This window comes from Hypanus sabinus, chromosome 28 (genome assembly GCF_030144855.1).
Source record: "Hypanus sabinus isolate sHypSab1 chromosome 28, sHypSab1.hap1, whole genome shotgun sequence".
Classification (NCBI taxonomy): Eukaryota; Metazoa; Chordata; class Chondrichthyes; order Myliobatiformes; family Dasyatidae; genus Hypanus; species Hypanus sabinus.
In genome coordinates, this window is record NC_082733.1 from 27,139,035 (window position 1) to 27,154,155 (window position 15,121).

Genomic DNA, 15,121 nt, shown 5'->3' on the forward strand with positions numbered 1-15,121 from the left:
TGTTTTGGTGACAATCAAGGAATGGAAGTGATTTAACAAAATCTCTGCTGATGACTTCACAGCTCCTCCAGAGTGGTCTGGGCAGCTGAAGTGTTTCAGCAAGGTTGACCACCTCGGCACAGGTACACAACAGAATCGTTAATCATGTCTGCAGCAAACAGAACAGTCTTGTTACCCAGCAATGAGATGGCATCAGCGTTGATTTCAATTTCCAGTAACCACCCCTCTCCCCCCCCCCCAACAACCCCTTTTGTTTTTTCCTTATCCCCTGCCCTCTTTACTCTTCTCCCTCCCCCATTCTCACAACTGGCACATCACCTACACCTTTTCCCTCTGGTTCCCCATCTCCTTCTTATTATTCTAAGGCCTACTGTCCTCTCTTATCAAATTCCATCTTGTCAGCCCTTAGAATCTTCCTCCTATCATCTCCCAGTTCATACATCCTTCTCACTCCTCAACCCACTCTTCCAATATACCTACCTTCCATCTTTCTCCTTGATTCACCTATCAGCTGTCAGGTCATGTTCCTCCCTTCTCCTCCTACCCTTATTCTAGGTTATGCCTCCTTTCCTTCCAGTCCTCAGGAAGGGTCTCTGCCCGAAACATTGACTGTTCATTTCCCTCCATAGATGTTGCCTGACTTGCTGGTTCCTCCAACATTGTGTGCATGATGGTCCAATAGCTACTCTTTACCTACTACCTAGCTACCTAGTGTCATGGATTATTAATTATCTGACTGCAGACCACAGTATGTGCGCTTGCAATGCTGTGTGTCAGACAGAGTGGTCAGCAGCACTAGGGCTCCACATTCAGCCAGAGACTCATTCCACCGAGACGTAACACTGAGCATCATAGGAAGTCATTCCCACCTGTGGCCATCAAACTTTACAACTCCTCCCCCGGAGTGTCAGACATCCTGAGCCAATAGGTTGGTCCCGGACTTATTTCCACTTGGCATGATTACCTTATCATTATTTAATTATTTATGGTTTTATATTGCTATATTTCTTCACTAATCTTGGTTGGTGCGGCTGTACCAAAACCCAATTTCCTTCGGGATCAATAAAGTATGTATGTCTGTCTGTCTGTCTGTCTGTCGGTTTACCTTTTAGTTAAAGTTTACTTGGCAAAGGGTACTGCCTCAGAATAAAAGGCATCATAATTGTGGCCAGGATGTGCTTGATTTACTGCCCATGTTCACATACCATCTGATCTTAGAGAGCACAAAACGATTCTGGATCTAGTCTAGGGCAGATGTGATACTCAGCAGCCATAAAAGTAGTGCACATGCACACAGTAACATCCTGCACCATAGACACATTGTAATCCTCTCAAAACGCCATATTCACTCTTCAATTGTTATCTAGCATTAGAGAACAATAGATACGAGACTCTGAATGGAAAGCGTAAAAGGCACTTTTTAAAATTGTAGCCGTCAATCCAAAATAAACTGCAAATATCTCCAGCCAGAAAGGCGAGATCTAAAAGTCACCTTGACAGTCTTTGACAACATGCTCCATTGGTCCAGTTTGAGATACATCAGGTGGTAAAATTCAAGTTAAGTCAAGTCACTTTCATTGTCATTTCGACCATAACTGCTGGTACAGTACGTAGTAAAAATGAGACAACGTTTTTCAGGACTATGGTGTTACATGACACATTACAAAAACTAGACACAACAAAAAACACACAACAACTACACTAGACTACAGACCTACCCAGGACTGCATAAAGTGCACAAAACAGTGCAAGCATTGAAGAATGGTTTACTGAGGCACAAACTTATGATGCATTGATTTTGACCAAGATTCAGGTGTGACAATAGCTCCTAATATATCCTAATTGATTATTGCACCTTACTGAGAGTCCACCTCCTTATCTTTAGCAACTTCTCCTGAACTGCACACCCTATATTTTACCAATGCACTCAATCCTTGGAACAGCTGACTTGGTCAGAAGGTAGAAGTCAACAAAAAAGCCTTAGCATTTGAAATACATTTCCTTAAAACCTAAAAACTTTGGACTTACTCTGTGAAGTACCAAGCACTTGATAAATAAATCAATAGATGGTACAAACTGATCAGCAATTAACATACAAGTAACAGATGATCCATTCAAATAGCACTAACAGGCAACCATTCCATTATAGAACAGGTAGGTGTGCAGCCAGGTGGATTTAAGAGTAATACATTAGTTGGAGTGATGGTCTTCAAAATGGCAAAATTGACATCAAATCATTGCTCACTGACATTATATGTCAACTGCTTGTATCCAACAACACTACTTGTACCTGCACCATCATTTACACCAAATCAATGTTTGGCTATTCATGTCCAGAGTTGTACAGGTGATTCCCTGCCCCCCCACAAAGGTAGAGCATTCCTATGAAACCTTTCTCAAGCCGAAATGGTGCAAAGCAAAGAACCATTAATATATATGGGAAAAATTTTCATAAAAGCGAAAATCCTCTTTGTAATGTGAAAACAGATTACTAATGTAGGTCTTTTGTAAAAGTGAAGTGGCGTAAAGCGAATATTCATAAAGCAAGGGACACCTGTAATGTCAATTATGCTTTTTTGCCATGATAAAACAGTCTATTAAATAAAAATATGTTAAATCATTAACAATTCAGAAATAATGGCTCCTATGAAGAGCTATTTTTATGAAGGATGCAGAAATTAAATATTCATTGTTTAACAATAACAAAGGGAAAACCATGAAAGTCTTTTTAAACTTCAAATGATTTTCTTTCAAATAAAGTATTTTTCTAATTGTGGAACAATTAAAAAAAAATTTAAACAGGAAATGTCATACCTGCAAAATCCAATCCTGCAACAGGAAAGAAGTTTTTCACATTGTTCAGTGCAAGCTTAACCATTCCTAGACGTATCAGAGCCCAACTGAAAAATAAATATAGGTGTAAATACCAGATGAACTTCAAATTTATTTTTGAAAACATCAACAATTACAAACACTTCATTTTACTTATATTTTGGATGGAGAATAGCCTCCAATTAAAAGCAACTGTCAACAACAGGATACAACTATATCTTTGCACCAAGAAGTTAACTACTGATACTCTAGCCCTCAGAAGGCGGCAACGAAGTGTTTAATTTACTGTAATAGCATCCAGAGGCTCAACCTAATGATTCAGAGATACAATCTCGAATCCCACCAAGGCAGCTGAGGAATTTAAACTGTTAAGTAAACTTGGAATTAAAATTCTGGTATCAGCAGTGATGATCATGAAATGACCACTTGTCAGAAAAAAACAGGTTCACTGAAGTCCTTTAAAGCAGGAAACCTGCCATGCTTATCTCATTGATTCATAACTGCTCTGTAAAGGACCTGGCAAGCCACTTGGATTAGATAGATTTGAGATGGGCAACAAATGTGACTTCCACATTTCAAGAATGAATAAATTCAGTAAACCCAGTCAAAACCATCAGACTATCAGCTTTTTTTTCCTTTTGCAACTTTTCGCATTCTTTTTTGCTAATGGCCAGATTCCTGTGTATCAGCTGAAGTTCTATCTGCCTTCCAATTTGCTTGAAGTCAGTCATATTTCACACTGTCTACTTTCATCCCTAATTTGCTCCCTGTATGCTGATAAACCTCACTTGCTATATCTGAATACAACTGTTATGAATGTGAAGCAACTCTGAGGAGCCGCAGGGTACAAAGTCACCCCCTCCTTTTTGAGAATTGCAAGATCGCTATTATTTCGGGTCTGGGACCCAGGAAATGAGAGAGAGAGAGAGACACATGGAATACACAAGGTTTGGCATGTGTCCTGGCCTCAGCAGAACGGAGCCACTGATAACGGCCATTGTCTCTTGGAGATGGAATTGTGTATTGAGTACTGTACTATTCATTGAAGCCCCTCAGGGGACAACCAGAGTGGTCTAGTTGCATCATCCCAACCTGATTAACATCTGAGACCCCGTGAGTAAGGATAAAAGAGGGGTCTGGGGAACAACCCCTTTAGACGCACCAGGAGAAATGCTAGAAATCCCGTGATGGCATTTCATAGCGAAGGCCGGTGAGGGCTCGTGAGCATCCTCCCTTGCCAGGGTGGCGGGCTCATCATGGAAGAACGGTTTAGCTAAAGGAGAGGCGACAAGTGAACGGCCACACCAACAGGACTCCTGACGGATCGAAATCATAAAAGGAAAGCTGGCAAGTTTTTCTCCAAATCTCTCTCTCTCTCTCTAACCATTGCAACACAGTGGTCCCCAAAGGCTGCAGCCTGCATGAACTGTGTGAACTTTATATTTCCATCGAACAATACATTATCCCCTAGACAACGATAGAGCTTATTTCTTATTATTATTATACCTGCACTTTTAGATTTAGTATTGACGACATAAATTATCTGTATATTTGCATTGATATTATTTTTGTGTATTTTTACTAATAAATACTGTTAAAAATAGTATCATCAGAATTCAACGGACGTCTCTATTTTTGCTGGTAAGTGACCCAGTTATGGGGTTCGTAACAATGTGGGGCCTCGTCTCGAGATTTGATACCAAATTGGAGGGCCAGTAAATCGGGCTTTTAAGTCCAAACTTGGATCTGGTTGTGCGGGTAACCAGACGGGAAACCAGCAAAGATGGACGTAGATGAATTTATAGAAAACCCGACTCTGGAGGCGTTAGAGGCAGCCACAAAGTCGGACTTGATAAATATTGCGAAAGGACTAAACCTCACAGAGCTGAGGTTGTCAATGAAAAAGCAGGAGGTGCGGAGGGCCATAACTCAGTATAATATTGGGAAGAATCTGTTTTTGGAAAATACCCCTGAAAAGGTACCAGCTAGTGGGATGGCTCAGTTAGAGTTGGAGAAATTAAGGTTGGAACATGAAATTAAGTTAAAACAGCTGGAAGCAGCTGAAAAGGAAAAAGAAAGAGCTGAAAAGCAAAAGGAGTATGAGCTCCAGCTGAAGGAGTTAGAAGTGAAAAGGCGGCAGGAAAGAACTGAGAAGCAGAGGGAGCATGAAATTAAGTTAAAACAGCTGGAAGCAGCCAAAAAAGAGAAGGAAAGGGCTGAAAAAGAAGAGAGAGCCGAAAAGGAGTATGAGGAGAAGGAGAAACAGAGGCAACATGAGATGGACCTGGAGAAGTTAAGGCAAGAGCGAAGAGCTCAGGCCGAGAGGAGAGATTTAATGTCAGTAGGGAGTTTAGGTTAACACCTCCGTTTGAGGAGACGGATGTTGATAGTTATTTCCTGCATTTTGAAAAGGTGGCAGTGAGTCAGAAGTGGCCCAAAGATCAGTGGGTGGCATTGTTACAAAGTGTGTTAAAAGGGAAGGCACAACGGGTATATGCGGCGTTGTCCATGGAGGAGGAGGAGTCTGAGAATTATGAGAAAGTAAAGGAGGCCATTCTTCAGACCTATGAATTGGTACCTGAATTCTATGGACAAAAGTTCAGAAATTTAAAGAAAGGGTGGAATCAGACGTATGCAGAGTTTGCCTATGAGAAGGGTGTGCTCTTGGATCGTTGGTGTGCAGCAGAAATGGTGGAAGAGGATTTTTGGCGTCTCAGGGAGTTAATTCTGATTGAGGAATTTAAAGGTTGTGTTTTGGATGATATCCAGATGTATTTGAACGAGAAGCCGAATAAGTCCATATCCGAATTTGCTAGGTTCGCAGATGAATATGCCCTAACCCACAAGACAAAGTTTTCCTCGAATAAGAGTTACCAGAAAGACCGTGGGAACGGTAGAGAAAGCCCGCCGGCTGAGGCAGAGATCCAGCCGGGAGCTAGTGGTAAAATTAAGGAGGAGGAAAGGGAAGATGGCAGGAGAGGTCCTGGCTTGACCTGTTTTAATTGTGGAAAGGTGGGTCATATTGCATCTAAGTGCCTTGCTCCGAGGAAGGAGACAGGAAAAGGGAAAGCAGCAGTCCCTACAGGATGTATTGTGGTGATCAGTAAATCGACGAGAAAGCCCCAGGTAGACAGAATACGAGAGGGGCCTGAGAAATTTATTTCAGAAGGAACCGTCTGTGAAAAAGGGAGACACACCAGTTCCAGTGCGGATCTGGAGAGACACTGGAGCTCAGCTGTCATTGATTCGCAGTAAGGTACTAGATTTTGGTCCCGAGATTGGAGAGGTAGCTTTGAGAGGCATAGGAAAAGGGACAGAAGTGGTGCCTTTCCATAGGATCATTATAAATTGTGAGCTGTTATCTGGACCAGTTGAAATAGGGATGCGATCAGAATTTCTGAGAACTGACGTAGACATCCTTCTGGGTAACGATTTAACTGGTGGTGATGTTTGGTCAGCCATGGAGCTGATGAGCCAGCCTGTAAGTGTTGAGGACCCGCCCCTAGATTCCGAGATCTATCCCGCGTGTGCGACCACTCGCAGCATGTCGAGAAAGACCGCTGAGAAGGAGACCAGTTTAATTCAGGCCAGTATTGATTTGGCTGAGACTTTTTTACCGACCCTGTACCAAGAGGGGTTAGAGGGTAGTAAAACGGAGAATAGGGAGGTGAAAGAGAGTAAGGGAGAGGAGGTAGACTTGCCTTTAGCCAGGAGGAAATTTATAGAGGCACGGAGTAAAAATGAGAAACAGATAAGGCTGTTAGAAGGTCCAGGGTTGGACATGGATGATCTGTCTGGTTTGACAGAACTGTTAGAAGAAGTTGAAAATTTTAAAGGTGTTCCCAATAATGAAATGAGGGCAGTCCTAGATGAAAAGGATGCCATTACCTTGAAGAAGTCTACTGGGTTGGCAGATGAGATTGTTTCAGCCCGCAGGGTTGAGTTTATTCCGGAAGGGAGTTGCCCAGAGAGTAACTGGGAGGATCAGGGGAACTTAGAATTTGGAAAGGGTACAGGTATTGAAAGCCTGGAAGAGGCAGATGTCCCGTTTGAGTGTGTTCAAGATGTGGATGCGCGTGGTACTGAACCTAGTAATGGAACTCAGAACAAGTCTGAGGTGTTTGATTCAGTTGAAAAGGAATGCAGTCCTTGTGGGTCAGATGGACTTGGTTCAGTGAAGAAAGGGTTAACCTTGTTACTAGTGGGAAGTGAGAATTCCCAGTTGTTTGTGTTAAAAGTTAATGAGGAGATAAAAGGTGGTGAGGTAAATATTATTATTGAAGGAAAAGGGAAAAGTGTAGTTCCTAAATTGAATGAAGAAAATTTAAAGTCTGGATTGATGTCAGAAGCAGTAACCAGGCTGAAGGGACAATGGCTTGGTAAAAACGGTGCCTGCGAATCAATTACAGGCTGATTTGGGATGTAAAGGTGCCCCACACGCTATTGTTATTCAAGAGTGTGCTGGAAAGAGGCAGAATTTGAAATGCTGTTTGGACAAAAAGGGATTGCTTGCAGATCTTAAACTGAAAACTAATAGAATGAAGGGTCCTGAAGATAAAACTATTGACTTGCTTAAAAATAAGGAATTGTGTGGAAATTCAGCAAATGGGTTACGTTTGGGAAACATTGTTGATAAAATAACTCCTATAAAAGGAGCGTGCAAAAGCCTATTCCACACTGGTGCACAAGCTAACCACGTGGGAGTTAACTGGAAAAGGGGCGAGGGTTGACGGGATGCCACTTTAAATAACGGGATAGGGTTTTAAGGGATTTCGACAAAACATGTAACTAATAAAGACAACCCCATGGAAGATTGACTGTTAAGTTTGAAAGTAAAATAAAGATTAGTATTTGCATGAACTTTTGTAATATACACGTAAGCTAAGATCACAACTCTAGTTTTTGTTTGCTAAAGAAAAGGAATAAAAATAGGTGGTTATTAAATTGGAGTCTGATGCTACAAGAATTTATTAAGGTACGAGATGTTAAGGTATTAAAGGAAGTGACAATGTAATCGCTAACTGTTTAGATGCTGAATTGAATGTATAACTGTATTACTCTGTAGTGAAAAAAACTCTTTTGTATTGTGCTAGATTCTGAAAACCTGTAAGACTCTGTATTAATTAATTTTTACCTGTGGTAAAAATCTTAGAAGGAAGGGGGTGTTATGAATGTGAAGCAACTCTGAGGGGCCGAAGGGTACAAAGTCATCCCCTCCTTTTTGAGAACCACAAGATCGCTATTATTTCGGGTCTGGGACCCAGGAAATGAGAGAGAGAGACACACACATGGAATACACAAGGTTTGGAATGTGTCCTGGCCTCAGCCGAATGGAGCCACTGATAATGGCCATTGTCTCTTGGAGATGGAATTGTGTATTGAGTACTGTACTATTCATTAAAGCCCCTCAGGGGACAACCAGAGTGGTCTGGTTTAGGGATTGCATCATCCCAACCTGATTGACATCTGTGACCCCATGAGTAAGGATAAAAGAGGGGTCTGGGGAACAACCCCTTTAGACGCACCAGGAGAAACGCTAGAAATCCCGTGATCCCGTGATTGACGTGAACAGGCTGTTTCCATTGAGAGTAGGGGAGATTCAAACTAGAGGACATGATTTGAGAGTTAGGGGGCAGAAGTTTAAGGGAAACACGAGGGGGTATTTCTTTACTCAAAGAGTGATAGCAGTGTGGAATGAGCTTCCTGTAGAAGTAGTAGAGGCCAGTTCAGTTGTGTCATTTAAGGTAAAATTGGATAGGTATATGGACAGGAAAGGAGTGGAGGGTTATGGGCTGAGTGCGGGTAGGTGGGACTAGGTGAGATTAAGGGTTCGGCACGGACTAGGAGGGCCAAGATGGCCTGTTTCCGTGCTGTGATTGTTATATGTTATATGGTTATATGATAGCGTTTTATAGCGAAGGCCGGTGAGGGCTCATGTGCGTCCTCCCTTGCCAGGGTGGTGGGCTCAACACGGAAGAACGGTTTAGCTAAAGGAGAGGCCACAAGTGAACGGCCAGACCAACAGGACTCCTGACAGATCGAAATCATAAAAGGAAAACCGGCAAGTTTTTCTCCAAATCTCTCTCTCTCTCTCTCTCTCTCCAACCATTGCAACACAGTGGTCCCCAAAGGCTGCAGCCTGCATGAACTGTGTGAACTTTATATTTCCATCAGACAATACATTATCCCCTAGACAACGATAGAGCTTATTTCTTATTATTATTATACCCGCACTTTTAGATTTAGTATTGACGACGTATATTATCTGTATATTTGTACTGATATTATATTTTTGTGTATTTTTACTAATAAATACTGTTAAAAATAGTATCATCAGACTTCAACGGACATCTCTATCTTTGCTGGTAAGTGACCCAGTTACGGGGTTCGTAACACACCCAATAAAATAAAACTACCCTTTATTAAAAGTATCATCAGGTGATTCCACTCTTCTACAGAAGGTAGAAACATTGTTAATATAAAGACACTTCTGTTTTCCCTCAAAACTAATTCATATGCTATCAATATTATGAAATATCATAGTCTTCTAAAATAAATATATTTGAACAAAAATTCTGCAAGTGATTGAACTTTTTGTATTTAAATTAAACAAAACGATAAAGCAAACTTCTTTGAACAAAGTTCCTTGTAACCAACCTGTATGAATTAGGATCAGAATGTTCTTGCAACTGAATGTCAGAAATAAAAGCATCATCATCATCGTCATCGTCACTAGGGATACTTTCATCTGAATCATACATAAATCCACTCTCGGAAGGAGGCATGAATGGCTTTAAAAGCAAAAATACACCAATTAAAAGATTAGGCAAATAATTTTGTCATGAATATGATTTCTTGCCTTAATACTACAGGAAAGAGAGCCTGTGTCAGCTTTATGAGAAACCCTTTGAAGGGAAATTTTGTTATGCAGGAGGACAAAGCCATCAGCAATGGTAGAACTAGCAGATTAAATCAGGTAGTATCTAGATGAGGGAATAGGCTGGAAGCTTTTGAGAGAATTGGTATATAGGGAAGACGAGGCCAAGAGGGATTTTGGAGATCAAAGTAGTACTTCAATAGATGGGTTTACAACAAGCAGAAGGTTGGCAGGGGTGTTTTGATAACATAAATCAATATGAAACATGAAAGATAGCCACAGCAAATCATAAAATTGTACAAGAAAGAAAGAACTCTTTTAGACCCCCCCCCCCCCCCCCCATGCATACCACTATGGTGCCTAACATATTAATCACATTTGCTTGCAAAAGACCTAAGTATTATTTCAATCACCTTTTAAATGTCGTAATTGCTTTTGGCAACTGTGCCAGTTAATGATCAAAATGTGCAGAAAACCTCTCAGATCTTTAAATTTTCCCTCTCACATTAAACATATACCCTCTAGTTCTAGACTTCCCAAACCTATGAAAAAGACTCTGATCATCAACCTTGCCTATGCCCCTCAATTTTATAAACCCAAGGCCAATCAGCTTCCTAAACATCAGTGAGAATAAACAGAGTCTGCACAATGTCTCCTAATGCCGTCTGTTCCAGGCAACATACTCTCAACTGCAACCATATCCTTTCTGTAATATGGCGACCAGAACTATCCACAATACACTTAGCGTGGCTAAGCATTGTTTTCTGCACTATGACATGATAACTAAATTCTCATACTCAATGTCTCTGCCTATGAGGTAAGCCTATGAAGGTACCCTCCTTACTACCATAGCCATTCGTATCCCTATTTTCAGAGATCTATGGACTTGCACTCAATAATCTCTCTATATTGCAACACTCCAAATGTACCTGCCTTTTATGTTACATATTCTACCTGAATCTGACTTCTTAAAGAAACATTATTGATACAAAACATGACACACAGCCACAGCAAATCATAAAACTGTACAGCAAAAGAACAGGCCTTTTACACCCCCTCATCCCTACCACTATGCTGCTTAATAAACAATTTTTGCCATCACTCAGCCCAACTTTCCAGATGTACCCTTAGACAAACCGCTTCACTATGTACAACTCAACCAATTTTATCATCTGCAAACTTCTAATCAAAATACTTACATTCTCATTCAAATCATTTGTATGTATTACAAAAAGTAAAGGTCCAAGCACTGATCCCTGTTGTTATAGACTTGCAGTCAGAAAAATGTCCTTCTGCTTTCCATCACCAAGCCAATTCTGGATTCTGTTTGCCAATATGCCTTGGATGCCCTAGCCTACCATGCAGGACATTGTGAAAATAATGGATGAGAATCAACACTTGACAAGATACTTAGTATGCGCAGTAATCTAGCATGGATTAAATGATTATCTTTAACCAATTCCAAGGCAGGCCTGGTTTCCATTTAAGTAATCTGCACTTTTCAATACGGCATATGGCCTCAAGATGTGCATTTCATGTTATTTGATATCACTATATCCTCTGAAAATATGTGTTATGTGTAACAAGGGAACCAGAGTTGAATTTCCAGGATGACCGTGCAATGACATTAACAATCAGGTTTTAGATTAAATACATTTACAAAGATATTGTGCAAAGCAAAAGAATTTCTTGCCTGAAGTACTCAATCAGCACTTCGCTCCACAATTTTGAAACCAGTCTTTGTACAAAATTTATTTTTCCTACATTGTGTATATTATGTACATCATGACCAATAAGCCTATCTATTTGTATTATGCTTATACTTGTCAAAGCCTAAAAGAAATTTAAAGTTTCTTCAACATTGATTAAATCACGAATAAAACTACAAACAGTCAAATTCCATTTGACTGAATTGTTAAAATAATTACATAATAAATATTGTTCTTACCTTGGCTACAAAATAATCCCACATACTAAGTTCAGGTGGAATGAATTTTTCTTTGTATGAAGGTCGATCTACAGGTACAGGTGGTGGTGTTGAAGTCTCCTTTACAGGTCTACCAGGAACTAACATCTTCATGTTAAATCTCCGGCGATATCGATCAATGTCTTCCGGAGGAACTGTCCAAAGCAAATGCGATAAACAGGTGGTGAGACATATTTGTTCTGCTGATTATGTAGTTTATAATAGTTGACTGAAACTAAACAGACCATTTGAGATTCATCTTCCATGATCTTCAGATTAACATGTCTAGAATGGCCTAGCACCAGACCATTCAAGATGTATCTGCTAAAACATAACCACCATCATTTCAAATACAACTTAAATTGACTGTAGCTCTAAAATTATTAATACTGTTATTTTTCCATAACAGGAAACAGAATATATTGAAAGGTAACACAAAAATTTATTATGTATTCAAATTAACTACTTGTAAGTTAATGTAAAAGAAATATGATCAGGTACAAAAATCAGTGTAAGCTCAAATAAAATGATTTGCACATTCAAAATATTATTCAAATGCATGCAATTTCTCTCTAATATCCAAGCGTATTCTTTGCAGTTATTTCAGCTAAATAATGAAACTCAGAATTCTATCACCACTCAGTTTTAATCATTAATTATGCAAAACAGAAAATATATTAGAAAGGGCTAATTCAGTGAAGTTTACTCTGATCAAATAGGGTTAAAATGATTTTCAGTGAATTAAATTCCAGATTATGACAGAGCTTTACTTTTGATGAAACAGAATTTAGAAATTCTATTAAATACTGGGCTTGTCATAATATATTCTCAATTATATCAGCCTTGCACTACACTTAGTAAAGTTTGCTACACTTAATCTCAGTGTCAATAAATCAAAAATAAATTTAAAATAAATTAAAAAATTTAAATTCCTTGAACGTTAAAACAGTGAATCCCAGTGGGGTTGGTTACATGTTCTAAGGTGGTGTAGGAGAAACAGAAGTCATCAAGGGGCCTTCAAGGTTCTTGGGGGGGGGGGGGTGTGAAGCAGCACCCTAACTTGAGGCACAAGACCTGGCCGACCATTAGCAGAGCAGGCACTTCAGGCACTTCCAAAAAAAGGGAATAAGACACTGGAACACAGGAAGAACGGTAGCTCTGCAGGCCATGAGCACTCGTCATCACCACACATCTGAAACATGGTAATCTCATCCAACCTTACCAACTAAACAGACATTATTGGGTATGCATAAATTAGCAACCAGGATGCCCAACAGCTCCCCTTGACTTACGGCATGGAACGAGTTCATGCAATTTAACAGTTGGTAAGTCTAGTACACTCTCTCAACTTTCTCTACAGCACAGGCCAGAACCAAACGGTGAAATAGAAATCAGTGAATCTGCTGACCTTGGGGATTCCTCTTGAGGTGTTCAAAGCGACGTTGGCTTCATATATGTAGATAAGAACCATTTTTGGGGATTATGAGACCTTACATGATTGGTCAGTCGTGCTAACTGGAACAGCATAAAGCAAACACCAGCTCTACCCTGACTAACATTCAGATTCCAATCTGAATCCTTGTCAACACAATCTTGGCTGTTGTGATCAACTTCATTTTTGTCTTGCTGTTCATCTGCATGTCACAACCATTGTTCCATCCATGTCAACTCACTGCCATCATCAACATCCGATAGGCATTCCCAGTTTATGTTAATTTTTTATTCTAATTTAGCCCCATTAATGATCGACAAATATGTACTGCGCGATCTCTAGGATCTGAAGGTGGTGAAGCCTTGAATTCTAATTCTGCTAAGAAACAGAAACTACAGAAAGTGCGTCAATATGATGTTACATACATGGAATATGGCTTTATTCCATTCCCGTCAGATCAGTGACACTCCTTATGTCCTATTTGTAATACTGTACTGTATAATGAAGCCACTCTTGAGTCATTTGCCAAGAAAGCTAAAAATGACCTTGATAGTGGTCTCATTGTTTCTTATAGCATTTCCAAAATGATAGCAATGTGTGGAAAATCTCATACAATTGGTGAAAGATTAATAATGCCTGTTGTATTAGAAGTGGACACCACTGTTCTCACAATGGATACCAGTATTTTAAAATCAATTCCTGAATAATAAATCTGTAGCTGATTGCATTGATGAAATGAGTGAAGGCATTGAGTATCTGTATCCAGAGATAACGGCCACGTGACAGATGCACTGCCACCTGGCTGGTCGGAGGACACACCACATGCCAATCAACCTTTGGTCCCTCCCAACTAATCAATGCACACCTAAATTATTGGTCACCTTAAAAGGATTAACTCGCCCAGCCCCATGCTTTAAAAGGTGAGACTTGCCCTTGGCTAGCCCTCTCTTACAGACCACCACATTGGAGGTAAGTGCATTGATTTATGTTTGGGAAGGTCTATCGTTTGTCTTGGTAAGGGAGCCGCAGCTATCCAAGGTCAAGGGGGTTAGCTGTTGTAGTGCTTTTCCCTTGTTCTTTGTGTAACCGTACCCTGTCCCCACACCGCTTCCTGTGTATTGTAGTTGCTTGTGCTGACCTGACTTCCCCTTGTAAATAATTTCCTTATTATTAAAACTGTGTGTGTCCAGGTCTCTACTGTTGAGACTCAAAGAACCAGTTATTTTCCATCACAACAGTATCCACTATGCACAGAGCTTCAAAAACAGGATTTGGGATACAACTGGATGAGTTAACTATGCAAGACAACAAGGCATTGCTAATGGCATATGAATGGTTTATCAAAAATGGAAAAGTTTTGGAAGAAATTCTCTTTTGTAAGAAGTTAGAAACAAATATCAACAGGGTATCAATCTACGACAAGGTCACAAAGTATATTGAGGATGAAAGTATTTTGATTAGGAACATTATTTCTTATGCATATATGGAGCACCATATATGAGAGGTCACCATGCTGGTTTGGTGGCATTTATGAAAAAAGAAGTTCCAATCTGTGTGCAATCCATTGTGTAATTCATCATCAAATTCTCGCGGCCAAAAATCTCAGCCAGCGGCTTCTCTCAAGCATGACACTTATAATATTTGCTATCAACAAAATTAAAGCTCATCCATTAAATAGCAGAATATTTAGCCAGTTATGCCAAGATAACGATGAAGAGCCTAAACACTTGCTTCTTCACTCTGAAGTGTGTTGGCTGTCAGAAGGCTGCTGTTTAAAACATTTTTCTGATCTTTCTGACACTGGTTGAATTTTTGCTCAAAGTCGACAAGAGCTTGGAAAACAAGATTGAACTTTTACATGGAGATGTGCATACATAGCCATTCTGTTCGACAAAATGAACATTTTAAATATGAAACTACAGGATGAGAATTTCAATTTAATCCAGGCAAAAAATACGGTGTCCACTATTATCAGAAAATTGGAAATACACAAGCAAAATATTGGGAGAAGAAT

At 40.0% G+C, this 15,121-nt stretch overlaps 1 protein-coding gene across 3 annotated transcripts in view; it reads right to left on the reverse strand.

The window, feature by feature from the left end:
* dmxl2 (Dmx-like 2) overlaps positions 1-15,121 on the reverse strand; it is a 149,743-nt gene that overhangs the window by 26,645 nt on the left and 107,977 nt on the right. For all 3 annotated transcript variants that reach the window (XM_059952796.1, XM_059952797.1, XM_059952795.1), the window contains 3 exons: positions 11,658-11,830; positions 9,490-9,623; positions 2,815-2,900 (listed from right to left, as the gene is read on the reverse strand). In XM_059952796.1, coding sequence (XP_059808779.1) covers positions 2,815-2,900; positions 9,490-9,623; positions 11,658-11,830 — 393 coding nt within the window. The remainder of the gene's footprint in view (positions 1-2,814; positions 2,901-9,489; positions 9,624-11,657; positions 11,831-15,121) is intronic.